The 25579-nt window shown below is 38.6% G+C and overlaps 1 protein-coding gene across 5 annotated transcripts in view; it reads left to right on the top strand.

Annotated features, from left to right (window-relative positions):
• The window catches only part of Ptprz1 (protein tyrosine phosphatase receptor type Z1), a 175959-nt gene that overhangs the window by 66470 nt on the left and 83910 nt on the right, over positions 1–25579 (top strand). For all 5 annotated transcript variants that reach the window (XM_057765069.1, XM_057765086.1, XM_057765077.1 and 2 more), the window contains exons 3-6: positions 15304–15483; positions 18089–18240; positions 22779–22874; positions 23343–23409. In XM_057765069.1, coding sequence (XP_057621052.1) covers positions 15304–15483; positions 18089–18240; positions 22779–22874; positions 23343–23409 — 495 coding nt within the window. The remainder of the gene's footprint in view (positions 1–15303; positions 15484–18088; positions 18241–22778; positions 22875–23342; positions 23410–25579) is intronic.

Raw genomic sequence — 25579 nt, 5'->3', positions numbered from 1 at the left:
TAGCCTCTGGGGAGTTTCCAAAATTATAGAGATTAAAGCCACTGCTCTAAGTAAATAAATAACTGAGGATTTCTAAGACGAAACCAGTTTGTTTTAATTAAATCGTAATTATCTATATATTTTCAAAGTGGAAAGTTTCATAATACTTCCCCACCCTTATTCAATTTGCTCGAAATCAGGTTTTCACTGGCTTAAAAAGATTCATTGTATGCCACCAGGGAGTTTCCAAAGCTCTACCGTGCTGCACCTTGTAATGACTTGCGCCATGTAGGAGCGCCTCCAAAATCATTGGAGTCAACCTTCTCTCATTACTCTTTGCAGCCAGTCATGCTTCCTCATTTGCATTCTGTACTTCCTCCCTTCAACACCTTGGAGGCAGCATGCTTTGCACAGCATCTCAACCCATGCCCAGTGCAGGGAGGAGTTATCTGTTCCTTATAAGGCATGCAGTAGCCCTTGTAGCTTAAAAGCTGCCTCATCTCCACCACCCTTGAAAGTGTGTTAGACTTACTAACAGGATCATTTTCTTAAAGATGTGTAATAAGCAACTTGTTGGTTTGTTCAGCTTATTGTCATGAAGATTCTGAAGGCATCCTGCCCTGATTATGACATCTCCCTTACTCACGGAGAACCCTGCACTCCACCCAGCATGTATATACTAATTGATTTTAGTCAAATTGATAATGACAGGGAAGTCTGACAAATACCTCTTAAACCAGTAGGCAAAGGTGATTGAAATTCCTGGAGCTGAAACAAAAACTTTCATTCTAAACAAAGAAGTTGGAAGGAAGTGAGCCTAAATATTAGCTATACATCTGGGAAGAGCTGTTCAGCCTCAAAGACGCACTGTTTACCCGTGTGGATTAATTTAGCACCTCATGTGTATTTAGTGTTAACTCCAGCCATAAGAATTTTTTCTGGACCCTAACACAAAACTACAGTGGTCTTGTTGAGAGCGATTATAATTCTGAGAAGGATTTCAAAGTCTCATTAGGAACTATTGATTTCCTATATCAACCTTATGAACAGGCACACGGCTCTTATTCCGTTTTTTTGAAAAGAGTCAGTATTAGAAAGAAAGGGGGAAACAAAGATCCTGATCCTGTAGGACTCCAATCAATAACTGTAGCAACTCCTTATACCTAGTGAATCAAAGAAGAAATGTGTTTTAGCCAATATACATCAAGAACCAAAAAAAGTTAGTTCATGGAGAATTCTCAGGTATCAATATAGTTTCAAATTATTCCCCTGCCCCTCCCACACACATACAAGATACCTTCTAATTAAGAGGAGTGTTTCATTGTAGTGAAAGAACTCATGCTTCCCTGACATGCCACTTTTACCAGGTGATCAAAGAAAACGCAGCAATGATGAGCCCCATAGACTCCCTGTGACTAAAGCACAATGATTAAAGCGCATTCCTTTTTGGTGACGTTCCTAATAAAATCGCAGAACCTGAATCTCTCATGAGGAACCGTCCGATACATTCAAATAGAGGGAGAGCCTATGAAGCCGCCACAGGTGGCCAGAGTGTTGAGATCGTGAGAATCAGAAGAGGATTCAGGAAATAAAATGTTATCCGTTGATACGACAACCAAAAGAGCTGTCACCAATCTCAATCTTGCCATAAAGGACCTTATTGGAAGGTCTTGTTCATACTCCCAACATGATTGGAGAGGGCCAATGTTTTTATGGTGGTTTTGTTATTATATCAGGGGAAATCCATGCATTTAGGGAGCGTAAACATAAGTATGAAAAACAGATTGTCAGTATTCTCTCAGATGGCTAAGTTTTTCTTCTCTGCTTGAATTTTAACTGTGAGTTTAAAATTGTTTCAAAAGAGAAGCTATAAAATCATCCTGTAAATAGGAGTCTGCTGATGATATGTTGCAGAGACCATGCATGAGAATTTTAATTGATTACTAAACAAAGAAGGGGAGGGTTAAGGAGATGGTCCCAGGGGGTAAAATGCGTGCCACCAAAGTGTGAGGACTTGAGTTCAGGCCCCAGAAGCCATGTAAAACCAAGAATGCTAGTACACACGGTTAGTTTCGGCTCTGTTAGGATGAGTGGCAGAGATAGGAACCCCCCTGGAAGTTCACTACCCAGCTAGCCGGGCATATGCAGAGGTGAACAAGCGGCACTTGCTTCAAACACGATGGGCGCTAGGGATTGACCCTCGAGGCTGTCCTCTAGCCTCCGCAGGCACGCCATGGCATAGTGGACCTTTGAGAGGGCACGTGCAGTCTGCAAAAAGAAAAGCAAGATAACATCGCTGAATTCAGCAACATACGCTGGCAGAAACAGGAACTGGATTACAGAAATTGGATTACACAAGTCTCCACTATACATTACTCTATAGTTTAACTGAAAGCAGATAAATCAATTAGTAATTCCACATTAGGTTACCAAAATTATTTCATCTGAAAGCAATCCAAAGGTCTCAGACCTTCATGTGAGCTTTCTTTTATGTCTGCCAGGGGTTTTGTATAAAACAAAAGGAAATCGGATGTTACGGTAAGAATATGCTTTGTGGAAACAGCAACAACACATAAATGAGCTTGCTATGTAAGCCAAACAATCTGCATGCAATCCCTGTAACCCACCTAAAGATGGAAGAAGTCGACCGGCCCTACACAGTTGTCCTATGACCGTGACATTCACACCATGGCACAGAAACTCACACATATGCACGTGCGCACACACAGTAACAGAAATAAATAAAATTTGAAAAGCATGTTTTTGGACTCCTCAAAATTTTGTTACTTATCCTATTAGAATGTCTATTTCTGAGGCAACATCCAACCCAAGTTAAATAGTTCTGTCATGGAGCTATCGTATTGATTTCTGACTGTGTGCGTGTGTGTTTTAAACGTGCATGCGGAACTTTTCTAGTATGATAAACTGGCACACCTGGGACACAATTGTTTGTTACAATAGACTGAACTCTCTTTAGTCATTGGGAAATGCGGGGAGAGTTTTAGTGGACTTGTCCACTTTGGTGGCTATCTGCCCTTGTGAAATGTGTCTCTGCATATTTTTGTTTTTCTAAAGATGCGAGTTTGCTTCCCCCCTCCCCCCCCCACTGGCTTCAAATAGCACTCCCAGTACTAGGTAAAAAGATAGGTGTTGATCACGGGTGATGGAAAGAGTACTAGGTGCTTCTCAGCTTGTTTCACGGTTCAGAAGACTGCTAAGGCACCTGTTTGTTTGTTTGTTTTGGTTTTTCGAGACAGGGTTTCTCTGTAGCTTTGGTGCCCATCCCGGAACTAGCTCTTGTAGACCAGGCTGGCCTCGAACTCCCAGAGATCCGCCTGCCTCTGCCTCCCGAGTGCTGGGATTAAAGGCGTGCGCCACCATCGCCCGGCAAGGCACCTGTTTTGATTAAGCTTAGATTCTATTATGAAAGAAAGGTGAAAACAAATGAGTAGAGCAGAAACTTGCAGCAGGATGAGTGCTGAGAGAATGCACACAGCAGAGGGAGACAGTAGCTACATAATAGGAAAACCGAGCCAGGGAAGAAAGAGGAGGGGCGATGTTCAGCGCACGTGCACGCTCAAGGAAGGCGCAAAGGTGCCAAGATGAGGAAAATTTATAGTTGTATTTTCAGGTCTGGAAGTGATAAGCGTGTCAAAAAACTAAAACTCTGTAACTAAGGCAAGTAGCAGACCCCTGCCAGTCTAGAGAACAGGATAAGAAGGCCAAATAAAGTTAAATATAGAAATATGACACATTCGGAGCCAACATTCGTTTCCCAGATACGCATCAAGGTTCTAAATGTGAAACTGGTCTCCAAAAATAACTCACGGAATACAGTTTTGATTGGACGATTGTAAGAGCCAAATGATTCTTTCTAAGACATTATGGGTTATCGTTGAATTGAGTTTTAAAACTAGAGGATTTTTCCATGTTTTGTTCAAGAGTTTTTTCAAAGCAATTGAATCAGAGTAAATTCATGTAAAATGAATGTTATTTGCTAAGACAACTAGTTAACGTTTTCAGACCTGCATCAGGGTCGGGTTTTTGGTCAGATGTCTTTTGTGGTGTGGAGTGGGACGATTGTCTTCTAAGAGTTGAAGTAGCTGTAACTATGTGTCAACTTTAGCCTCTCTACGGCCACTGGAGACGTCCCGTGTGCTATACTTTGGCATGTGACTAATAGAATTTCTATGTTTTTCATTGGAGAAGTGAGGATTGACCCCTTTGGTGTTTTTCTGTCCAAATGTCATGAACACCCCATGTGGTGCTGATTGTTTGATAGTGCCAGTCTGAAAACGTAGGTCACTGGCCATTCAACGTTTCACAGGTCTGGTTTCTTCTGGCCAGCCTGCCTCTCTCCCTGCTTCAGTTACACTATCGTGGAAGTCCTAAGCTTTCCTTAGGGTTTCTGTGATTCCCACCTTCACTGCTCAGTACCTGCTCAATACCTTGCCCTGGTTTCCTGACAGTGCTTTTGTATGCAATTATGCGGAGGTGAGGAAGCTACTTTTTAATTAGATGTAAAAATCTGCTTCATTCTATTGTACTCAATAGAGGAGAAAGGAATGTTAACCAAGCTGAATAATGATATATAATTTAAAATACATTTGAGTTTGTGCAAGTGTGTCCCTTGATAGTGATTTTTAATATTTTAGGTCTTATATCTCATGTCCGTTTGTGCAAGTGTGTCCCTTGATAGTGATTTTTAATATTTTAGGTCTTATATCTCATGTCTCAACATAATCATTTCTGACATTCTTTCCAAATGGCCACAATATCTATTTTGTGTGGATGCTGTACTCTCTCCTTGGATAGTGTCAACCCAGAGTTCTTTCCTTGTCTCCAGTTGGATATTCGTCCATCTCGTAAGAATTATCCCAAGCATCTTGTCTTATAGGAAGCCCTATTGTTTTTTGCCCCATTTTTGTTATGTTCTCTTAGTGTCTCTGAAATACTCTGTACACATTTCCATTATACTTAGTATATAGCACTGTAACAGTTTGTGATGTTTGCTTGTTCTAGTGTGAGTTCCTTGATAGCAAACACTTCATTCATCTTTAAAACTTCTGTATTATGCCTCGTTTTCTAGCTAACGTTAACCTCTCCTAAGTACTTACTGAATGAGTAAACATAAGAACATTAAAAACTGCATTTAGGAGGCACTTCAATTTGACAGGATCTGAGGATAATCCGATAGGATTCTAAACCGTGAATTTGATTGCAGCCAGAGGAGAGTGACGAATTCTTTTCTGGCCTTCACATGTGATCAGTGACCTGCATCTAGGGGCTCTGATACAAGAGACCATTTCATGATTAATATTTAGCAATTGAATTCAGTTACTCTACATAGGAATTAAAGAAAGCGCTGACCTTTTGAGCAGCATGCTCTTTAAACAGTGATGCAGCAATATAATAAATAGATTTTGTCATGAACGGAGGATTCTGGGATATAGCTGTGTCTCAGATTTCAAACTTGAATCTCTAGCCATCCTGCCAGACTTATATGTATAAACCTATGTGTAATAAGCATGGGAGAAAGACATGATGCTGCTGTCATGTCAGAGACCTATGTTGTTATGTGGCTACATTTTTGTTTTAAGTACCTGGTTGATCAATTATGGAAGAAAGAGGAAAGTTGGTGGCCAAAGGAGAATTTTTGGTGACTGTCAGGCATCATCATCATCATCATCATCATCATCATCAGTTACCACACCTTCCCAAACCAGAATAATTTCTAAGGTTGACTCTTCTGTATTTGTTTATTTCATTGGCATTAGCCAGACATCAGCATCAAAAGTCTTCCTCTCTTTCTTTCAATCTTTCCTCATGTAGTTTGCTTGCCTTTCATTGAGAGAAAATAGTTCATTGCAACTGCTACTAGTGAAAACTTGCTACAATGATCATCTTTCACTGTCTTCAGGAACTCATGTGGACAATATAGGTAAATATAGAATCTATAACACTGATCAATATTACTATCTTTGAGTCTCATTTTCCTTCTATAAAAGGTAATTTATTAGAAAGGCCAGAGAAACAAGAACTATATGGAATTTCTTGAACTGGTTAAATTTACTCTGATTTCTTTTTCATTACTGATTTAATGTTTCACACCAGACTGGTGCTCATTTCAAGATTTGGGTTCAACACTCTCAGTTTTATATTCAGGAGGAGGGGTTGCAGAGGAAGCCTGAGCTATAATTGTTCAATAGCTCTTTAAAAATTTACCTTTTCGGGGCCGGAGAGATGGCTCAGTGGTTAAGAGCATTGCCTGCTCTTCCAAAGATCCTGAGTTCAATTCCTGGCAACCACATGGTGGCTCACAACCATCTGTAATGAGGTCTGGTGCCCTCTTCTGGCCTGCAGACACACACACAGACAGAATATTGTATAAATATTAAATAAATAAATATAAAATTTACCTTTCTTCCTGTTGCAGATTAGAGACCAGAGTAAGAGAGCTTATTGGTTCTTCTTCTGTTTCTGCCATAAAAATACACAGCAAAAAGTAACTTAGGGGTGAAGGGGTTAGTATTGGTTAGTACATGGTTCCAGACATGTAGAGTCCTTCCTGGAAAGGAAAATTTGGCAACAGCCAATGAAGGTGAGGTGGCAGGAGCCATTATCTGGCTGAACCCAGTGCATGCTCACACAGAAAGCAAGAGAAAAAACAGGAAACAGGGCCAGGCTATTGGATTCCACCCCCAAGTGATAAACTTCTTCCAGCATTTGGAGACACCGAGTTCCAGCACAGGAGCTTATGGGAGACATTTCCCATTCAAACAACAGAGAGCTTCAACACAAAATCTCCAGGACCTCCCGTTCTCAAGCCTTTTATCTCACTGCCCAGTTCTACTAATTGCTGCTTACTCCTGCAACCACATGCCCTTTGGTTGTCCATCAAGACTGTTGACCTTGTCCCCAAATATAAAACTTAATAAAACCAAACACACACTTGTGAGGACTAGCTCTCTCTGTGTGCTTATCCCTGTCTCTGAGAACCACCATCTGCCAGTCTGGTCTTCATGGCAAGCTGCTGAATACCCTTTTTGTTTTACATTACCATCTCGGATTCACTCTGGACATGCAATCTATGGTTGTAAAATTGCTTATTCTAAGAATATTAACTTTGGAGTTAGGAAATAACATTCAAAGATCATTCTTCAGTGTATAATATTTAGTTCAGCATAGTCTCTCGTTGTTTAATCCATCCTTTTGTGACTAAATACTGTCTTCTCTTAGATTTACAGTTCAGGTTTAAGTTCCCTTGGCTTTACTTTTCTTGAGTTTTCTGTGTCTCTTGTCTCAGATATCCGGTCATAACTGACTTCCCACTCATTTAACAAGGTCTTATACATCTATTAAATGTGTCTTAAATATTGAAGACACATCTATGGTTTTCACCATGTTGATAATCCACAGCATCTACCAATAGCCCAACCCTCACAAGAGCATCAAGAACCATAATTCTAGTTTTTAGTGAAAGTCTACAGGCTGCTCAATGACAAGAGATCAGATTCAACCTCTTTCTTTTTCTTATTAACCTAATAGAATAATTGTAACCAGCAATCAGATAAATCTTGAGGCCACCAAGAGATCTGGACAACAGTATACTGGTGGTAGCTCAAAATCATATTTGTTCTCTTTATTGATTTCATTATACCAAAATTATCAGGTTCTGATTACTGATAGCTAAAGTAATAATATTTTACTATCTCAATATCATTAGATTCTGTTATGTTGTCTTTTCCCCATTAATCTGTTATAAATTTAAATATGTTGAATTACAAAGCAGAACTTTTACATTTTTCCTATTAATTAATTAATTTTGCCCCTCCCATCTCTCATTCCCATCCTCTCTTCTTCCTGTCTCTTCAGAAGAGGGCAAGCCTCCCATGTATATGAGTCCGCCATGGCAGATCAAGTAAGATTAGCTACCTTCTCTCCTATTACAGCTGACCAGCAGGAGGAAAGGGTCCCAGAAGCAGGTAACAGAGTCAGAGACAGCCCCTGCTTCTACTGTTAGGAGTCCCACAAGAAGAACAAGCTACACAACTGTAACACATATGCAGAGTGCCTAGGTCAGTCCCATGCAGGCTCCCTGGTTGTTGGTTCAATCTCTGTGAGCCCCTACAAGCCCAGATTAGTTGATTCTGTATGCTTTCTTGTGGTGTCCTTGACCCCTCTGGCCCCCATATTCCTTTTCCATCTAATGTTTGACTGTACGTCTTCCTTCATCTGATAAAACAGTTTTCTTGTCACTAAGTTTTTAAAGGATTTTGTCGGAGACATTTTCCAAATTGAAAAATGTATCTAATTTTAAGCAGGAAGTTTGAAGAGAGTTTTAGTCTGGGTATTTATGTTGAACTTCAGCTGATGATTTCCTTAAATTTCACAGTGGTACTGGGACATTTGGCTAGAACTTCTCAAAGAACATAGATAAATACCACTGCTGACACAGAAGTCCCTTATCAGTTAGAAATTTCAACCTAAGTCATTTTACTCCATTTACATTAAAATTTACTTTAAAATGTTGGTTATTTGCCCACTAGCACAATAGTGGTATGAATGTTAGGGGATTAGCCAGTCATGTTCTGTTTGGATTTAGGGACCACTCCCTGAGATGGAACCCATACAAGGCATCATCATCAGGGTGAGAAAGCTGTGGCTAGGTAGGTCACAGGCCTTAGAGAGAATCATTTATTCTTCTGCTAACTGGACACAGCATCCAGACATTCATTAATGACACCACTACGGCCATAAACAAGTGCATCTCTCAACCTGCCTCTGAGAAGCTGCTTTTCACAGTTTGTAATTGACATAGAGACCCACCGCTGGTCTACACTTAGAAAAGAAGGGATTGACTAGTGCTCAACCCTAAGTGGGGTGTCTGTATCATACTCCTCCTCTCAAAGTTCAGGGACCATCTAGAAGAGGGAGTGAAAGTTTTATAAGATCCAGAGACAGTGTAGGACAAAGAAACAGTGTTTTCTAGACATAACAGGGTATTACACATATGAACTCAAAGCAATGTGATCACAGACACAAGACGGATGCAAGCTCAAGCCAGGCAAAAGTCTCAGCATGGAGGGTGAGTGAGCAGGGCATGAAACCCACCCCTGGCCGAGGCACTACTGGCCTTTGAGGGCTACTGGAAGAGGAAAAATCAGAGGTTTCTATTTTGTTTTTGTTTTCTAATGGTGTGACTCTGGTAGACCAACCATGTCCTGGGTCAGGTTCCACATCTAAGAGTATTTGGGCAACACAAATTCTATTCAGTTTTTTCTATCTTAAAATTTCTTTTAAAACAGAGAACACAAAAGTTGGGTGGGTAGAGAGGTGAAGGTAGAGCTGGAAAAAGTTGGGGGAGGGTGATAAATAAGATCAAAATACATTGCATAAAGTTCTCAAAGAATCAATAAAATATTTTAAAATTTTTATGTTTGGGATACTACTTGTTAGCATAAAAAAAGCTATCCCATGGCCACTTCTAAGGCTGTGGCTTAAGTGTATAAATTCTTGAGTGAAGATTTTTTTCGTGTAGACTAGATTCTGCAAACATTACTATAATGTTCACCTCAATATCGCTTAAATTTCATAGTATTGTTATATATTAATATAGAGAGAGACACAAACGTTTTCTTGTGCCAAAACCTGGGATACATGAGAAAAATTTAAGAATTAGAGCATCCTGAGTGATATGACAGAACATCTCAGCCTTTAACGACCAGTTAGTTATAAGTTTTAAAGTTCAGAACTTATTAAGTAATAGCAATTTGAGATTTTTGTCAGATCAGTTTTCAGTCAATATTCTGGTAATTTTTGTGCATTATTTGATGTTTCAAGGCAAGATCCAATAAAAATAATAAATACAATGAAAAAATGAGGAAAGTATGGGGGACAGGAGAGGGAGAGTCAAAGAGAGAATGAATTTAGAGGATATCCCGGGGAAAATGACTTTTCTTTCATCTTCTTTCATTTGTATCACTTACTCACTTTTTTCTGCTGTGTATGTTTTCTCCAAACATTCAGAAATTTGCATGTGAATGCTATTTTACTACTTTCCTCTTTATTTAACGTTTATTTTTCCTACCTCATAATTTTAATGCTAGTGGCTACTGAAGTAATGTTTTGCATGCAGGGCGCTTTGTAAAATGTATTACACTCTAAAATGCCAACGGTCAATCTGCATCGTTGCAAGTGAACACTGAGTGGCGATGTCACACTGACTCATGTTTTCATCCCGCAAACAGTTGTTTAATCCTCTGCGTCAGAGTCTAAGAGCGGTGCTAAATAAGAGATTGAGATATGGTCACTCAAATAAGTCCATGACACTGTCAACTCTATCCACATGGTGGTAGGAGATTTCTATGAAAATAGCCATTGATTTTTGCAGCCTCTTCCTTCCTACTGTGCCTAGATTCCTCTGCCACCTGAGTTTGCTCAGGCTTATCACTCCGTGGAGCAGGACGTGTGTTCCCTCAGTCAGAATCATGTCTGTCCATTAACGCCCACACCAGTATACTTTTACCGTTCTTGTTCACTTTTCTTCACCATATCTGCTCCTTTCAGACGTATGTGGATTTATTTAACATTCTGCCCACACTTCCTCCTCCAAAAAACAAGCAAACAACCTTGAACTCCTGCTCGTCACCTACCGAGTTTGGAATTGCTTTCCTTTCCACTTGGAATAGAGAGTGCATAGTATACAAATAGTCTGATGCACAAAGACTATTTTACAAATTCCTAATTTGCTTTTTCTGTATGCTAGACTTGGTTTGGCAATCATGTGTACATGAAGTAGACAAGTTAGCTGAAAAAATTACAGCCTGTTAAATCCTCCAGTGACAAGCACAAGAAATCAATGGGAGTGGTGCTAACTCAAGTGAGGAATGAATGGGTGAAAGATTTGATAAAGGAATAATCTGCCTCCATTGCTGAGAACTCCCATTCAGAATTCTGAAGTGCTTGCTACAGGTAAATCATCTAATGGTCTTCTACAACTTGCCCAAACACAACTCAGAGAGACTCGGTTTGATGAATGACACGATCCACCTGCCTTCTCAGATGCATAATCCTAGGCTTTAACCATTGCCTACTAAAGTCTCCAGCCACGCTAATGATGAACTTGAGAACTTACATAATAATGCTGAAGTATAAGAGTAATTTAACCTGTCAATATTAAGACAGGTAAAAATGTATTTAATACTTGTTACCTTTAGTGTGTGTGTGCGCGTGCGTGAGTGCGTGCATGCGTGCGTGCGTGCGTGTGTGTGTGTGTGTGTGTAGACATTTATTGGCTAACTTCTCTTTATTTTTGTGCTCCCTGTCATTGAAACAGCCTGTCTTTTAGAGCCCTCTATATGAGGAGCCTTCTCAGTTGTTACCTTTCTTCTGTGTTTTGTCTTTTTTGTTTATTTTTATTTATTTATTTTTGCTAAAAATAAAATCCTTAACCTTACCCTGGCCTCTTTTCTTTTGCCTTTCCATCATAAAAATTAAGGAGTCATTTAGATCATGTTCTGCTCCAAAAATCACCACATAGCAAATATTACAGACTAATGCACACTCTGTAATTTATGTTTATTTAAAACACAATTTATCTGCTCAGCCCCATTGTGTTGTAACATAAGAAAACAGAGTTCAGACCTTGGTTCTTTCCTGGTATCTTTCCGCAGAACTTCAGAATAAACTGCTCTACTGTCATCCAGCAAAAGCAAGATTTACAGTTGACTTTAGGAATGTTCCCGTAATTGGCCTTTTTCTTTTTTAAATTTTGCTGTTTCATGTTTGATTGCCATGAGTTCCAATGCATAAAATTGTCACCATTTCTTGTAAACAAATGTTTATGGAACACCTATTGTGTACTATTTATTATAGATACTAGTGTGTCTGGAAACAACAAAGAAATAAGCATTAATGCATTAGAAGAAGAAATATAAACCAAAGACATTGAGCATGACCAAAAGCAGAAAAATATTTTTGTGAAGCTGCTAGAATAAAGTGTTTCTAGGGAGTTGTATTTGAGTAGAGACCCAACTGAAGCCAGAAGACAAGGTATCTGGACCTTGCAGATATGTGGGAGAGAAGACCAAGAGAAGAGAGTAATTTCCAAGATTTTGCATGTTCTGGAACAGTGTGGCTCTAGCACAGTTGCCAAGAGCAGTGGTTAAAAAAAAACAGAGAGGATGTAAGTGGTACCAGACCTGATAGCCTGGGCAGTGATCGTCTCTTCTGAGTGATATGGACAGGCATTGAGGATTTAAGGAAGGAGTGGACTAAGAGCTTGTGTGTACTTTTAAAGACTTATTACTGAGCTGGGCATTAGGGATGCATGTCTTTAATTCCAGCACTTTGAGAGACAGAGGCAGGTGGATCTCTGAGTTTGAAGCCAGCCTTGTTTACAGAGTGAGTTCCAGGCCTATCCCAGTACAGCCAGGACTAAATAGCAAAACCTCTCTCTGTCTCTCTGTCTCTCTGTCTCTGTCTCTGTCTCTGTCTCTGTCTCTCTGTCTCTCTCTCACACACACACACAGTCTCTTTCTCTCTCTCACACACACACTCTCTCTTTCTCACACAAACACACACACAAAGATTTGCTGCTGAATTTTGTTGACTGCAGAGTAATTAAAGTACTACATAAATAGTAATTTAAATACAATTTAGTTCCTAGTTTCTTGGGGTCACGGGTAGTGAAGCCTACTCAGTTGGGATCTCTGCCCAGGGTCTTACAAGGTTAACAACAAGGTGTCTCATTTGAATCTTGGCTTCTTCTTCCAAGTATGTTCAACTTGTTAAAAGAATTCACTTCTTACAGATCAGAAAAGTTTGGTGCCTGGTTTTGTTAGTTTACTTGCTCTGGTTGGGAGTTTGGGTGCACCCTCAGCTCCCAGCCTTGGCTCTTCGATCCTGGGCATGTGACCTCTTAGAGTCCGGTAAACCAACTCTTCAAAACCAGCCAGAGAATCTCTAACACCTAAAATCTCTAATTGCTGAGGAAGTTTCTATACCAAAATCAAGCAGTGACTTGCTATTGCCTTTGCCATAGAATATGAATTATTCAGAGAATGACTGCCCACCAGTAAGCACAAAGTGTATGAGGTACAAAATAGTGATACTTTGGAGGGACAGTTCATAATTGTGCTTGCGACACACAGAGAACAGAGTTGTGGAAGAGACCAAGATGTAACTGTAGACTTGAAAGAAAGCACTAGAGATTTCTTAGCTAGTGTGGATATTTCACATAGATGAATGACCTGGGTATTGTATTCAAATGCAAATCTGGCATCATGGGGCTTCTTAAACCCTCTTTCAGGACGCTTCTTATGGAACATTAAGTATAGCAAACCCGGTTTGGGCTAGTGTGGTGATGGAAGAGATGACAGATAGTCTAATTATTTTGATGGCAGATCCACCAGGACTTACTGAGGTGAAAACTGAGACCTGTCAATAATTTGTAAGTTTAGAGAATGGCAAAGTGTATGAAAAATCTGTTTCAGAGAAGAAACCGACAATTCTATTTTGGAGGCTGAGTATGTTGACAAACACCTTTAATTCCAGCCTGCACAGAGAGTCAGGTGGATATCTGTGAGTTCAAGGCCACCCTGATCTGTATAGTACCAGGACATCCTGAGTTAAATATAGAGAGAGGCCCTATCTCAAAAAAAAAAAAAAAAAAAGCAAAAAACAAAAACAAACAAAAAAAAAAAAAAGCAAGTTCTATCTTGGCTATGCTAAGATCCAAGTCAGAGTGTTGATGAAATGCAATGGATCAGAGTCAGCTTCTATGTTACATGCAATATTACCAGAGACATAAAATTACATGCTCTGTGAAGTGTGGCTATGTGACTCTTATTTTAAATGTAAGTCATGAGAAGGATCTTACTGATTCGTGCTGCAACTCTGTATGATTCCTTTACACTGACATTAGTAAAATTAGCAACATTTACTTTTCCCCGTGCCAAAGTTCCTACATATCAAAATGAAAGCAACATATCATTACTGAAATCAATAAAACTACTTCTAGAAACCAAAATGGGCATCACTGTACATATTGAAAGCATGTTGTGCTCAACAACTCTCGAGGAATATAGCAATTGTCGGGAGTATGCTTTTATCATCTATTGATTTTGGTGAAATCCTCACTCTGTGGTATTATCTGCTTTCCCCAGGACTTCAGAGGTGGTCTCACGGTGTGACTAATGATCCTTTCTTTCCAGCGATGTTTTGCAAATTAGCTTTGTCACACTGTTGAGACTTGGTCTTTCAATTCAGTTTACATGGAAGTTAGCCTGCATCTTCTCTCACATCCCCAAGGGTGTGTGGTGTAGGCTGGGGCTGCACCAAACAGAAGTCTTTACTGGGGATTTCCCAAAATTCTAGTGATATCAGCTAGGCTTCAACCATATGCATTTTTAGAAAGAAAAGCTTTCAAAATTATATTCGACAAAACTATGTTGCCATTTTCCCTTCCTTGTGATAACTGTAGAAAAGTGAGAAAAGTTTCTGCCTCAGACTTACACTATCATAAGCATTTGAATGAAACTTTCAGTAAAAGTTGCCCATTCTTAACACCACTCTGATTCTGTGAATGGGGGTGGGTGATGGATGACTCTAATAGGCATGAAATCAAGGCAATGTGGGCACTTGGATTCTGAGGGCAGTTTGTTTTGTGGAAGAGATGGAAATTCTCTCACTGGGCACTGAAATATTGATAAGGTGTTTTGGTTTAATGTGGTTATATAATAAGACTTGATTGTATGACCAAGTAGTACAAGGGGAGCCTGAGGGTTGTTTTCAGAAATAAGACTTGAATAGATGGAAATTAAATCAAACCTTTGCGTGGCAGGAGCGAGGGAGGGTCGGTCTGAAAGAGGCTACCTCATGTGGATTGGTAAAGATGTCAGAACTACTCCTAGTGCCTGACCTTTCCATTATTTCGGGACTGCCTACCTTACATTATTGCGCCTTGGCTTTCTGAAGACTCGGGAAAAGCTCCAACCAAAACAAACTATTGATGAACACTAAATTTGGCAAGTTTATGGGTGGGCCAATAGTTTACGTTGTTGGGATTTTAGGAAATTCTAAGTAAACACATCTTTTGGTGCAACCCCAGTCTGTACCATACTCTCTTGTGACATGGGAGATGATGGAGTATTTAAAATCTAGCCTCTAATTGAGGCATAATTATTAAATGATTTATTTTGAAGATATGCCATTTTCTATCATTCTAATATGTTTTATGTCATATATTATTTGATAATGTCAAATTTTAGTTTTTACTTGGTAATTTAAGAAACTAATTCTCTTGTTCTTTCTTTTCCCTAGGAGCACTAAATCAAAAAAACTGGGGAAAGAAATATCCAACATGTAATAGCCCAAAGCAGTCTCCTATTAATATTGATGAAGATCTTACACAAGTCAATGTGAATCTTAAGAAACTGAAATTTCAGGGGTGGGAAAAAGCATCCTTGGAAAACACGTTCATTCACAACACTGGGAAAACAGGTAACAGACTCGTCTCTTTCCTGTGGCAGGTGTTTCAGACAAAGAATACTTTTAGATAAGGTGCATTTCCTTTGAATAATATGCTAGGAACCAAAAAGACGCTGATAGTCGAATAACTGAAATGGAATAGAGACAATTAGACATTTTGCAAAGAAGAAAGTTTTTGAAAATTTGTACAAAAAGGTAGCTAACAATATTCTCATGTCGTGTTTTCCATTTGTGTAATGTGTCTTGCCATTTGATGTGAAAAAAGATAATGAAATCAGGGCTAGTGAAATTTTGTAGTTCAATACATAATCAGACATTTGGTCAGTATTTCTGGATCTCTCGGGTGTTAGAATTTGATCTTGGATGTTCAGCTGCATGCTATAATCAATATTTGGATATGGTGAAATAATGAATTATATTTAAATTTAAGAAAACAAATTAATAGCTTTTTGTTTGAGAAATAAAGTTACTGAGTATATACCTTTTGTAAGATTATTTTTTCTCAAAACATGCAAAATGTAATTCCTTAAATTATTATTAATTAAATTAATATTAATATAATAAAATAAATTATTATTAAGAAAAGTAATTTCTTAAATTAAGAAAATTCTGGTAAGCCAAGAATAGATATAATAGTTTACAAATGTGAAATATTTCCATTTTGGCAATTTTCTTCTTGACACAAAACACTTTGTCGGTGAATTGTATAAATGTGTAAATTTTTGCAAATGTACATTTTTGCAAAATCAAAAAAATATTCAAAATTATAATAACAGATCTATTAATGTGGTTTTATATGAATACATTTATTCTGTATTTAATATTTATATAATGTAATTAATAAATGTAATAATTTAACTTCACACTCCTTGAGAATAAGGATTTTTCTCAATCAGTGTCTAACATGTGATGGGCCTTTAATATTATTTGAATGAATAGTTAAGAAAATGTTGGCAGGGCTGGAGAGATAGCTCAGAGGTTAAGAGCACTGACTGCTCTTCCAGAGGTCCTGAGTGCAGTTCCCAGCAACCACATGGTGGCTCACAACCATCTGTAATTAGATTTGGTGTCCTCTTCTGGAGTGCAGTATATGCCTCCAGAACACTGTATACATAATAAATGAGTAAAAAAAATGAAAAAAGAAATTTTGGCATGTTGCATTATGTTAAATAATAAAAGTGAGTTGTTTCAAATCTTGAAAATACGATACAATTTTTGCAAAGGTTAAAAGCTGTACTTTTAACATGAATCCCTGCTTCAGTCTTTTAGGGTATAATGGTTAAGTATTGTTCCTTACAGTCACTCTGAGTTTATCAGTGGCCATTGAAATGATAGTGTAAACTTACCTTGTCTGTGACTGAGTTACCTTATCTGTAATAGAGATTACAATGGTCTTTGCTTCCTAAGGTTATGTGAGGATCAAGTAGATAGGTTAAGAGTTATAAACAATCCATATCATACTAGGTACTTCATAAATGGTGGCTGGTGACTGCCATTGTTTTCATTATTGTCGTTGTGCTTGACTTTCTTATTATCTATCATAATCAGTGGAAGCATGTATCACTCGCTGGCTAGCCAGTGTGTGTGATTTAATCAATGACACCAATACCAACTGATTTCTGCTTAGCTGAACAAGGATAACTTAAATCACACTTAGGTCTTCTTGAATGAGAGACATTATAATCTTGCACTAGGCTCTCCAGAGAATCATCATCCTTCAGATTAATGGTAAAACCATAGCCAGTAAAATCTGTGGAACTTGGGGGAGTTTGGGGTTCTAATGATGGACACTCCAAGTTTATATGTGGAAGGGCAAAATTGTCTCATTTGAATGGGCTTCCCAACCGGCTTGCCTGAGACAATTTGTGGAGCCAGATGAAGTCTGAACTGAAAGTAGGGATCAGGGGGAGCAAGAAGAGGTAGGAAGGGTGAGAGCTCTCCCAGGGAGGACTTCCTTCTGCCTTTACTGAGTCCATCCTGTCATTGTTATCAAGCCCCTTGATGCAGCAGAGCTTTGAAGAAAGAGCAGATCAGTAGACCAAACAGGCTGTCCTGGGGTGAGAGCCAAACTGGGGTCATATCTTCAGTGTCCTTGATTTGTGGCAATAAGATGTACTAAGTATGTTAGTATAAGGGCAAAACTGAAATTCAAAAAGCTTTAAAACTCTTCAAGTTGTCAAGTGTGTTTTATCATGTATCTTAAGTAGAAGGAAATTCGTTAAAAATTCATAAATTTTTTGTGGGTGTATGTAGATGTGTGTGTTTGTGTGTGTGCACATGCACGCACATGTGTTGAGACTATGGTGGGAGCAGAAGAAACGACTCCATAGCTAAGAGTACTTCCTGCTCTTACAGAGGACCCAGCTTTGATTCCCAGCACATACAGGGTGACTTAAAACCATCCCTAGCTCCATTTCCAAGAAATCCACTGTCCTCTTCTTGTATCTGAAGACACCAGGCCCGTATGTGATGCAAAGGCATATTGCAGTCAAAATACATATACATATAGAATAATAAAGTAATAAAAACAATTTAAAAAAATTCATAAATTTGGTTTTCTGAAACTTAGATGAATTTTGGTATTTTAGATGTTTTTGTTTGTTTTGTTTTGCTTTAGTGGAAATAAATCTCACTAATGACTACTATCTCAGCGGAGGACTTTCAGAAAATTTATTCAAGGCAAGCAAAATAACTTTTCACTGGGGAAAATGCAACGTGTCGTCGGAAGGGTCAGAGCACAGTTTGGAAGGGCAGAAGTTCCCTCTTGAGGTAAGATAGCAGCCCACTCATTTCAGGCTTACTGTCTATATCTTTGAGATTTTCTCTAGCATAGAATTTGACTTACTGTTTAGTTTAGGATTTTGAACATACAGTTGTGTTTTGATGATTTGATCAATACATGCTTTTCTTCCAAAAGACTGTAAAGTCAATGAGCGTCTTTAGCCTTCTATTTAGATTGTCTACTTAGATACCTAGATTATTTCTGACTAACTTAACAATAAATGCAGATAAGAAATTGAATGAATAAAATAAATAAAATAAAATAAAATTGGTGATGTAATCAAAGTACTGCAGAATGCTTCCACTTAAGGCTGTTAATTAAAATGAGAAAAATCTTATGTTTAAAACTAGAAAAGTTATAAGTATGATAAATGATGTTTATATTAAAAACCTTCATATGTCTCTAAAGTACTAAGCTTTCTGGAAAATAGTTTGATTTGTATTGAAACTTGAATTGTTTATTTTTAGTATTTTATTATTTGGATTGTAGCAACAGTAATTATAAGTATAGTCAATTTATGTTTAAAGATTTATATATAATATTAAATATTGAAACAAAAAGCATGATGAAGAACATTATGATGGAATTTCAGACCTCGTAAAAGTCATGTTTTGAGTGTATAGGATGGGGAGATGGCTCAGCAGGTGATTCCAGTGCTCCTATAGCAAGGGGGAGGGGGAGAGCGCAGACACCCCAGAAGCTCTTGGGCCAGCTATCTTGGAGTAAGTAATGGAAAGCTACTACAGAGAACCAGCTTCAAACAGGTAGATAGCAAGACTCAATATCCAAGGCTGTCCTCTCACCTCTATACCCATGCCATAGCATGACATCCCACCTCTCCCTCTGACACACACAAACACACATACACACAGAGAGAAAAGAGAGAGAGACAGAGAGAGAGACAGAGACAGAGAGAGAGAGAGGGAGGGAGGGAGGGAGGGAGGGAGGGAGGGAGGGAGAGAGAGAGAATTCATACCCTCCCATCACAGAATATTTTATATTATTAATGCATTGGGAAAAAATATAAAATGACCTGACCAGCAAACTTGGCAAAACATAAAAACTAATTACACGAGACTGGGCCAAATGGACGAGAATCTACCCTTAGTGACATGGTGTTGTACAAATCATTCAATTTGCATATTCTTCTATTTCTGTCCTTTGAAACAGACCTACTAGTACCAGCTGTATGGAGTTAATTAAGGGAGGGAATATATTTAATACTCTTTAAAAATCTTTCAGAGAAACCATGAAAAGGTGAACAGTGGGTTTTTTGAAATGATAGTATTATAAATGCCTCTTATATTTGCTTCTTTAAAAATCCTCCATTACCTACAATGAAACTGTATTACTTTTTATAAATCAAAAATAGGTATTTGTGATAAAAACAATGCGAGAGTGAATTTTGTTGAAGAACAAAAAGGCCTTTTAAAATGTGAATAAGTACATTTGTGAACTATAACCAGGAGGGGTTGTATATTAACTATCCAGGAATAAATTTATATGTATTAAATGTGTCAAAGAAATAAACACCAACAATTTAAATACATAGCATCTCGCTTCTATGACTTAAGCTTTTGTAGAGTTATCTACTTTTTAAAAAAGTCATGAGCAATCAAAATAAATACAAAAGAATGTATGATGTTGGGTGGTGGTGGCACACACTTTTAATCCTAACACTCAAGAGGCAGAGGCAGGTGGATCTCTGAGTTCAAGGCCAGCTGGTCTATTGAGTGAGTTCTAAAATAGCCAGGACTCTTATATAGAGAAACTCTTTAAAGACTCTTTTAGAAGGGTTGTTTGTTGGCTTGCTTGCTTTTTCTTGTCTGTGCTGCTTTTTAAAAATATTTTTCAGGCTAGAGAGATAGCTCAGGGATTAAGAATTATGTGCTGCTCTCGCAAAGTGCCCCAGTTAAGTTCCTAGCACCTATAAAATGACTCACAAATGCCTGTAGTTCCAGCTCCAGGAATCCAACTCCCCATTATGACCACTGTCAGCAACTATGCCCACATACACCTACCTTCACATAGACATACACATAAGTACAGCATTAATAAAAATAAATAAAGTTTAAAGAGTTGACTTAGTGGTTAAAAGCATTTGCAGTTGCAGAGGATTGAAATTCAGTTCCCAACACCCACATGGTAGCTCAGAACCATTTATAAGTCTTGTTCCAGAGTACCTGATGCCCTCTTCTGGCCTTCCTGGGCACCAGATATACGTGTGGTGAACTGACAAACTTGTAGGCAAAACAATCATAGACACAAAACAAAATTAAATAAATCTTTCAAATAAGTGAATATTTCGAAGTATTTTCCATGCTGTTGTGCATGGAAAGGAGGATCCTAGAACCTTTCCTTCTATTCTTTCTTCTTTCCTTCATCCCTTTGTATTCCACATCCCACAACCAAGTCTTTTGAATTCTTTTTTACAAATTATATGTGTTTTAGAAAGCAAATTCAAACCGTGATTATTTCTTCATAACTTTTAAAATGTCGATATATTATTAGTTTTTCTTTCATCTTAGCCTCCTTCAGTCCATCCCCTTTTCTATCCCTTACCATTTGTAGACAGAAGTTTCTGTCCTGCCTGGTTCCACAGCCATTCTGTCCCAAATAAACACAGAGAGGCTTATATTAATTATAAACCAGTTGGCCTGGTGATCAGGCTTATTACTAACTAGCTCTTACAACTTAAATTAATCCATAATTCTTACCTATGTTTACCCATGTGGCTTTGTACCTTCCCTCAGTAAGGCATTCTCATCTTGCTTCCTCCGAGTCTGGGTGGCTACTGACTCTCTGCCTTTCCTCTTTCCAGAATTCTCCTAGTCTGGTTGTCCCACCTAGACTTCCTGCCTGGCTAGTGGCCAATCAGTGTTTTATTAAACCAATATGAGTGACAAATCTTTACAGTGTACAAGAACATTATCCCACGGCACCCATCCTTATGACTGTTTCCTAAATGACATTGGTGACTTCCCATAGCTTCATGGTGTGATCACTGCCTGCTTCTTCAGCCTCCTCCCTTACAATGATCCATTGGTATCACAGAAAATGAATTTCAGTTTTCCATGCTTATATTTTCTTGCTGTACACCTTTCTGTGGGCACTTCCTTAGAACCATAGAGCACCCACCAATTCCTTACTCAAAGCTCTTTGTTCTTTGTTGGCTGAAAAGGCATTGTTGGCACACCATAGCCACTGCTGTCCTGCTGGACATGGTGCTTCTCCACTTACAGTCCTTGAGAGTTCTCACAGGTTTTCTACTCTCGCCTGACTTCTACCTTTATATGAGGGGGTCCCTGTAGATATTGTATAGGGAAGTGAACCACGTGAAGAGACAGCAATGAAAACTCAGTTCAGATTTACTTCATCAACCTGGATCAGACTGTGGGAAGCGTATGATCAGGCAATTTATTCCCATTGTATTTAAGTTCCGTACAATTTTTTAAAAAGAATTCCAGTCCCTGTTGCACAAAGAAGCATAATTATATTGAAACTAAACTCAGGGTTCATGTCATTTCTTCCATGTTGTGGGTTCTAGAAATAGGCTACCTGTGCTAGCTGAATCCTAAAAGTCTGGCTTAGTCATGCAGATTGCTTGGACAATTGGGCTATTAGCCACTTCTGGTCCTGGGTGAGGAAGCTTTGGGGAACCTCTGGCTGTAAGGGTCATTTAGATTACTAACCTTTTCCAGTCCTAGTTGTAGGAGCTTGATATGGTTTGGCTCAACTGATGATACAGATCACCAGGCCGTTAAACACTTCTAATTCTTAGCTTTCTAGATGGAAGAACAGGTTTTTCATCTTTACCTTTGGAGAGACAATCCTGAGTGCTTAACATTCCTGGTTTCTCTGGAAATCTGTGGGCACAGGATGTTCTGGCTATGTGCCCAACATTTATATAGCTCAGTTACCTGGGTTTAAGCCCCTAAGCAAAGAATCCATTAAAAGCTTGAATACAGCCTGTCGTGGCTGAGCATCTAGAGTAGACACTCAAAGAGCTAGCTGCACAGCAGAAGTTACAATAGGAAGCTTGAAACACTTGGCACTTTTTAAATACAAGTGGAATCTTTAAGAATTTCAGTGTAAGATCCGTAAATACCCTGAGATAATATCCAAAACTGTAATAATGGGATATCAAGAAAGGAATGCTTACTCAAGAAACAGCAAGTTCCAGGTTTGTAGATTCAAGTAAAACAGTTAGAAGATCCTTTGTTAATTTTTTTTAGGTTCAGTGATTACTTAGTGAATTATTACTGTCATGTTTTGCTATTCCCTTGGTAATACATGCTATCCTAGAAAGATTCTGTATTTCCTTCTATATTCAAAGATATGAATGATAGAAAACTTACTTAAGTATATGTGTTTCTGAGAAATTATTTGGGGAATGCAGAGAATATAGAACTATGTAGTCTGTAGAATTTTTCAGTAGAATTTGCTGACTTGTCAGCTTCTCTGTTATGTCTCTGTTGACTTTCATGCAGTGTTTCTAACAAAACTATCATCATTACGTTTACAGATGCAAGTCTACTGCTTTGATGCGGATCGATTTTCAAGTTTTGAGGAAGCAGTTAAAGGAAAGGGGAGGCTGAGGGCTTTATCTGTTTTATTTGAGGTAATTATTGCACATGTTTACAACTAATCTTTTCAATTATAGAACTGTCAGGAGTAAACATTAATATAAATACAAGCTGGAGACATCACCACCCTAATGATCATTGGTGGTCATTTCCAGGAAGGGTGACCCCTGGCTGGTATGTCTAAAAGAGGGTTCATACTCATTCACTGGAAAGGCTTCTTCCAGCTGAAGTGGACAGGTTAAGTGCACAGATTTGCCCATCTGTCCATGAAGAGTATCCCAACTCAATAGCAAGTAACTAAATCACATTTTCCATTTTACTTTTCAGAGTGTAAAATAAAAAGTTACCTGATTTTTATGATTTGTTTTTACCTTGCTCTTGAAAACAATGGGTGGGGTGGAGTGTTCGGAACATACTATTCTTTATACTTAAACTGGAATTCCTTGTGGAACAGTCAGTTAATTGTTGGATCCTGTTCTTATAATGTCATTCTTCTTTCACAGGTTGGGATGGAAGAAAATTTAGATTTTAAAGCCATTATTGATGGAATTGAAGGTGTTAGTCGTTTTGGTAAGCTGTTAGGATTAAGATATGAATTCCTATGAGTATCCGCAGTGTGACAAACCACTTGGGAAGGATGGAGAGGAAGATGTCTGTAAAGATGAGCATATTTCCCTTCCCACACTTGACTGCTTTCTTATTTCTCCTAAGTAAAGAACCATTTATCCGGGAATTTTTTACCTTAAAGACTATGAGTACTTGGCTCTGATGGCGCATGCCTTTAATCCCAGCACTTAGTAGGCAAACGCAGGTGAATCTCTCTGAGTTTGAAGCAGTCTTAGTCTATACAATAAGTTCCAGGACAGCCAGCCAGGGCTACACTGTAGGTACTGTCTCAACTAACTAAATAATTAATTGACTAATTAAAATTTTAAATTATATGTTAGCAATGTAAAAAGAAGTCTGACATTGTCTAAATTCTTTCTTACAAATAATATGATTGTACTATGCTCTTAAAACATTCACCTCTTAGGCTTTGGTATCATACATCCCCTTAAAAAACTATTTAAAACTAATTAATTAAGCAATTACGTTATTATTAATTAATTTTGTTGATTATTTTTAACAAGTTAATTAGTAATTAAGCTAATTAATTTTTAAAATATCAAATTGTGAAGTGAGAAGGGAATTTTACTCAAGTGGACATCTATTCTCTGGTGTTTTTCTTGGCAGAAGGGTATTTTAAAGAAGTAAAATACTTGCAAAATGTTGCAGGTTTGCATAGAACAGGATGGAATGAGCTTTGTATTATTCTGTCTGACACATACCTTGTGGATCTTGTCATACATCACAGCAAATGCTTTTGACGACCTTGGTGACAGGCTCAACAAAACCTGTGCCCACACAGACAATATTAGTGCTCCCTTGGTTATCAATAAAAATGAAAATTATTCCTCCCTGGTAAGCCAAAGAATCTGAAGTCAGAAACAAGGCTCACATGGTCCCTTTCTTTGAAAGCAGAAACCCAGCCTAGGATTCATTCATCTTTGTCACTTACATTTGAAGATCAGAATTGACTGAACTTTTCATGAGTCAGGCATGTGTGGACTCCTGCAGAGGAGAACTCTGCTTCCCCTCTTCGCCTATAACGAAAGACAAGATCCAGCTGACTGCCCTTCAGTCTACCGGGATGCAAATTCAACACTGAATACCATAAGCCGCACTTAACTTTCTTTCAGTAAGCCAGAAAGTGGATTTTCTTTCACTGAAGGAAGAGGACCAGGTTGGCTTTCCTCCCTTTTTTTTAAAGCATAGGAACCTGAATGCTCCTGTGTTTTCTATCAGCTGAAGGGACAAGAGAATCAGACTATTCACCCTAACCTGTGAAGTTATGGGACCTTCTCCATTTTCTTTTGCACTCTGGAACATCCCTAGATTCCATGAAACTGGGGGCTTCTCAGTTTGGTCTGCTGAGCTATTCTTATAGGGAATCTTAGACTGACAGTAGTTGTGACCCTTAGACAAAGAGGACCTTGAACTGCATCCAGACTTCCACGTCCTCATTCATGGTCTCCATGTAAGAAAAGTTGCAAACAACTCAGTCCCAGAAATGTCATTCAGAATATAAAATCTGCTTACTATTATGTGGGCTGGCTGCTCAGCTCCTGCCTTTCTCTCCAAAAGGCAAATCTCATTTCGCTTTGAGATCCAATTCTCTCTCCTTTTCCTCTCCCCATAGCTATTTGATGTTAGGCATTGTATCTGTAGACTGAGGAGAAAGGTGGTGACTGTGCAGTGATACAGAGATAAAATATTAATAATCTTCAAGCAGAACAGACAGAAGACTGCAAAGATGAAAAACATGCAGGTAATGTTATCAGTGGTTCTCAAACGGACGGTCTCATCAGGGATACTTATGCTGCTTGCTCAATTGCAGAGTAGGCCCAGCCTTCTGCAGACTGAAAAATCCTTGCAAGCAGTTTTGAGGTGGCCCCTTAAATGCCGTTGTTGTAAGTAATAGTTGATTCTATGTCTCTGGCAGCATTCCTCTAGTGCTGGGCTGTATTATGGCTCTCCCTCACCTGTCTCCACCTCATCTTCCTCCTCCCGTTGTCAACCTCCCCAGGAAAGGATCTAGCACGTTGGTTGGTTAATCGTCTGTGTTAGAGAGACTAGTGATGGAGAGGAATGCCTGAGCACTGGAGAGCTGTTGGCCAGGCATGATTCTCTTATGTAGTTA

This window comes from Chionomys nivalis, chromosome 1 (assembly GCF_950005125.1).
Source record: "Chionomys nivalis chromosome 1, mChiNiv1.1, whole genome shotgun sequence".
In the NCBI taxonomy this organism is placed as follows: domain Eukaryota; kingdom Metazoa; phylum Chordata; class Mammalia; order Rodentia; family Cricetidae; genus Chionomys; species Chionomys nivalis.
The sequence above is the reverse complement of the archived record's forward strand: the minus strand, read 5'-3'. Positions and strand labels throughout refer to the sequence as shown.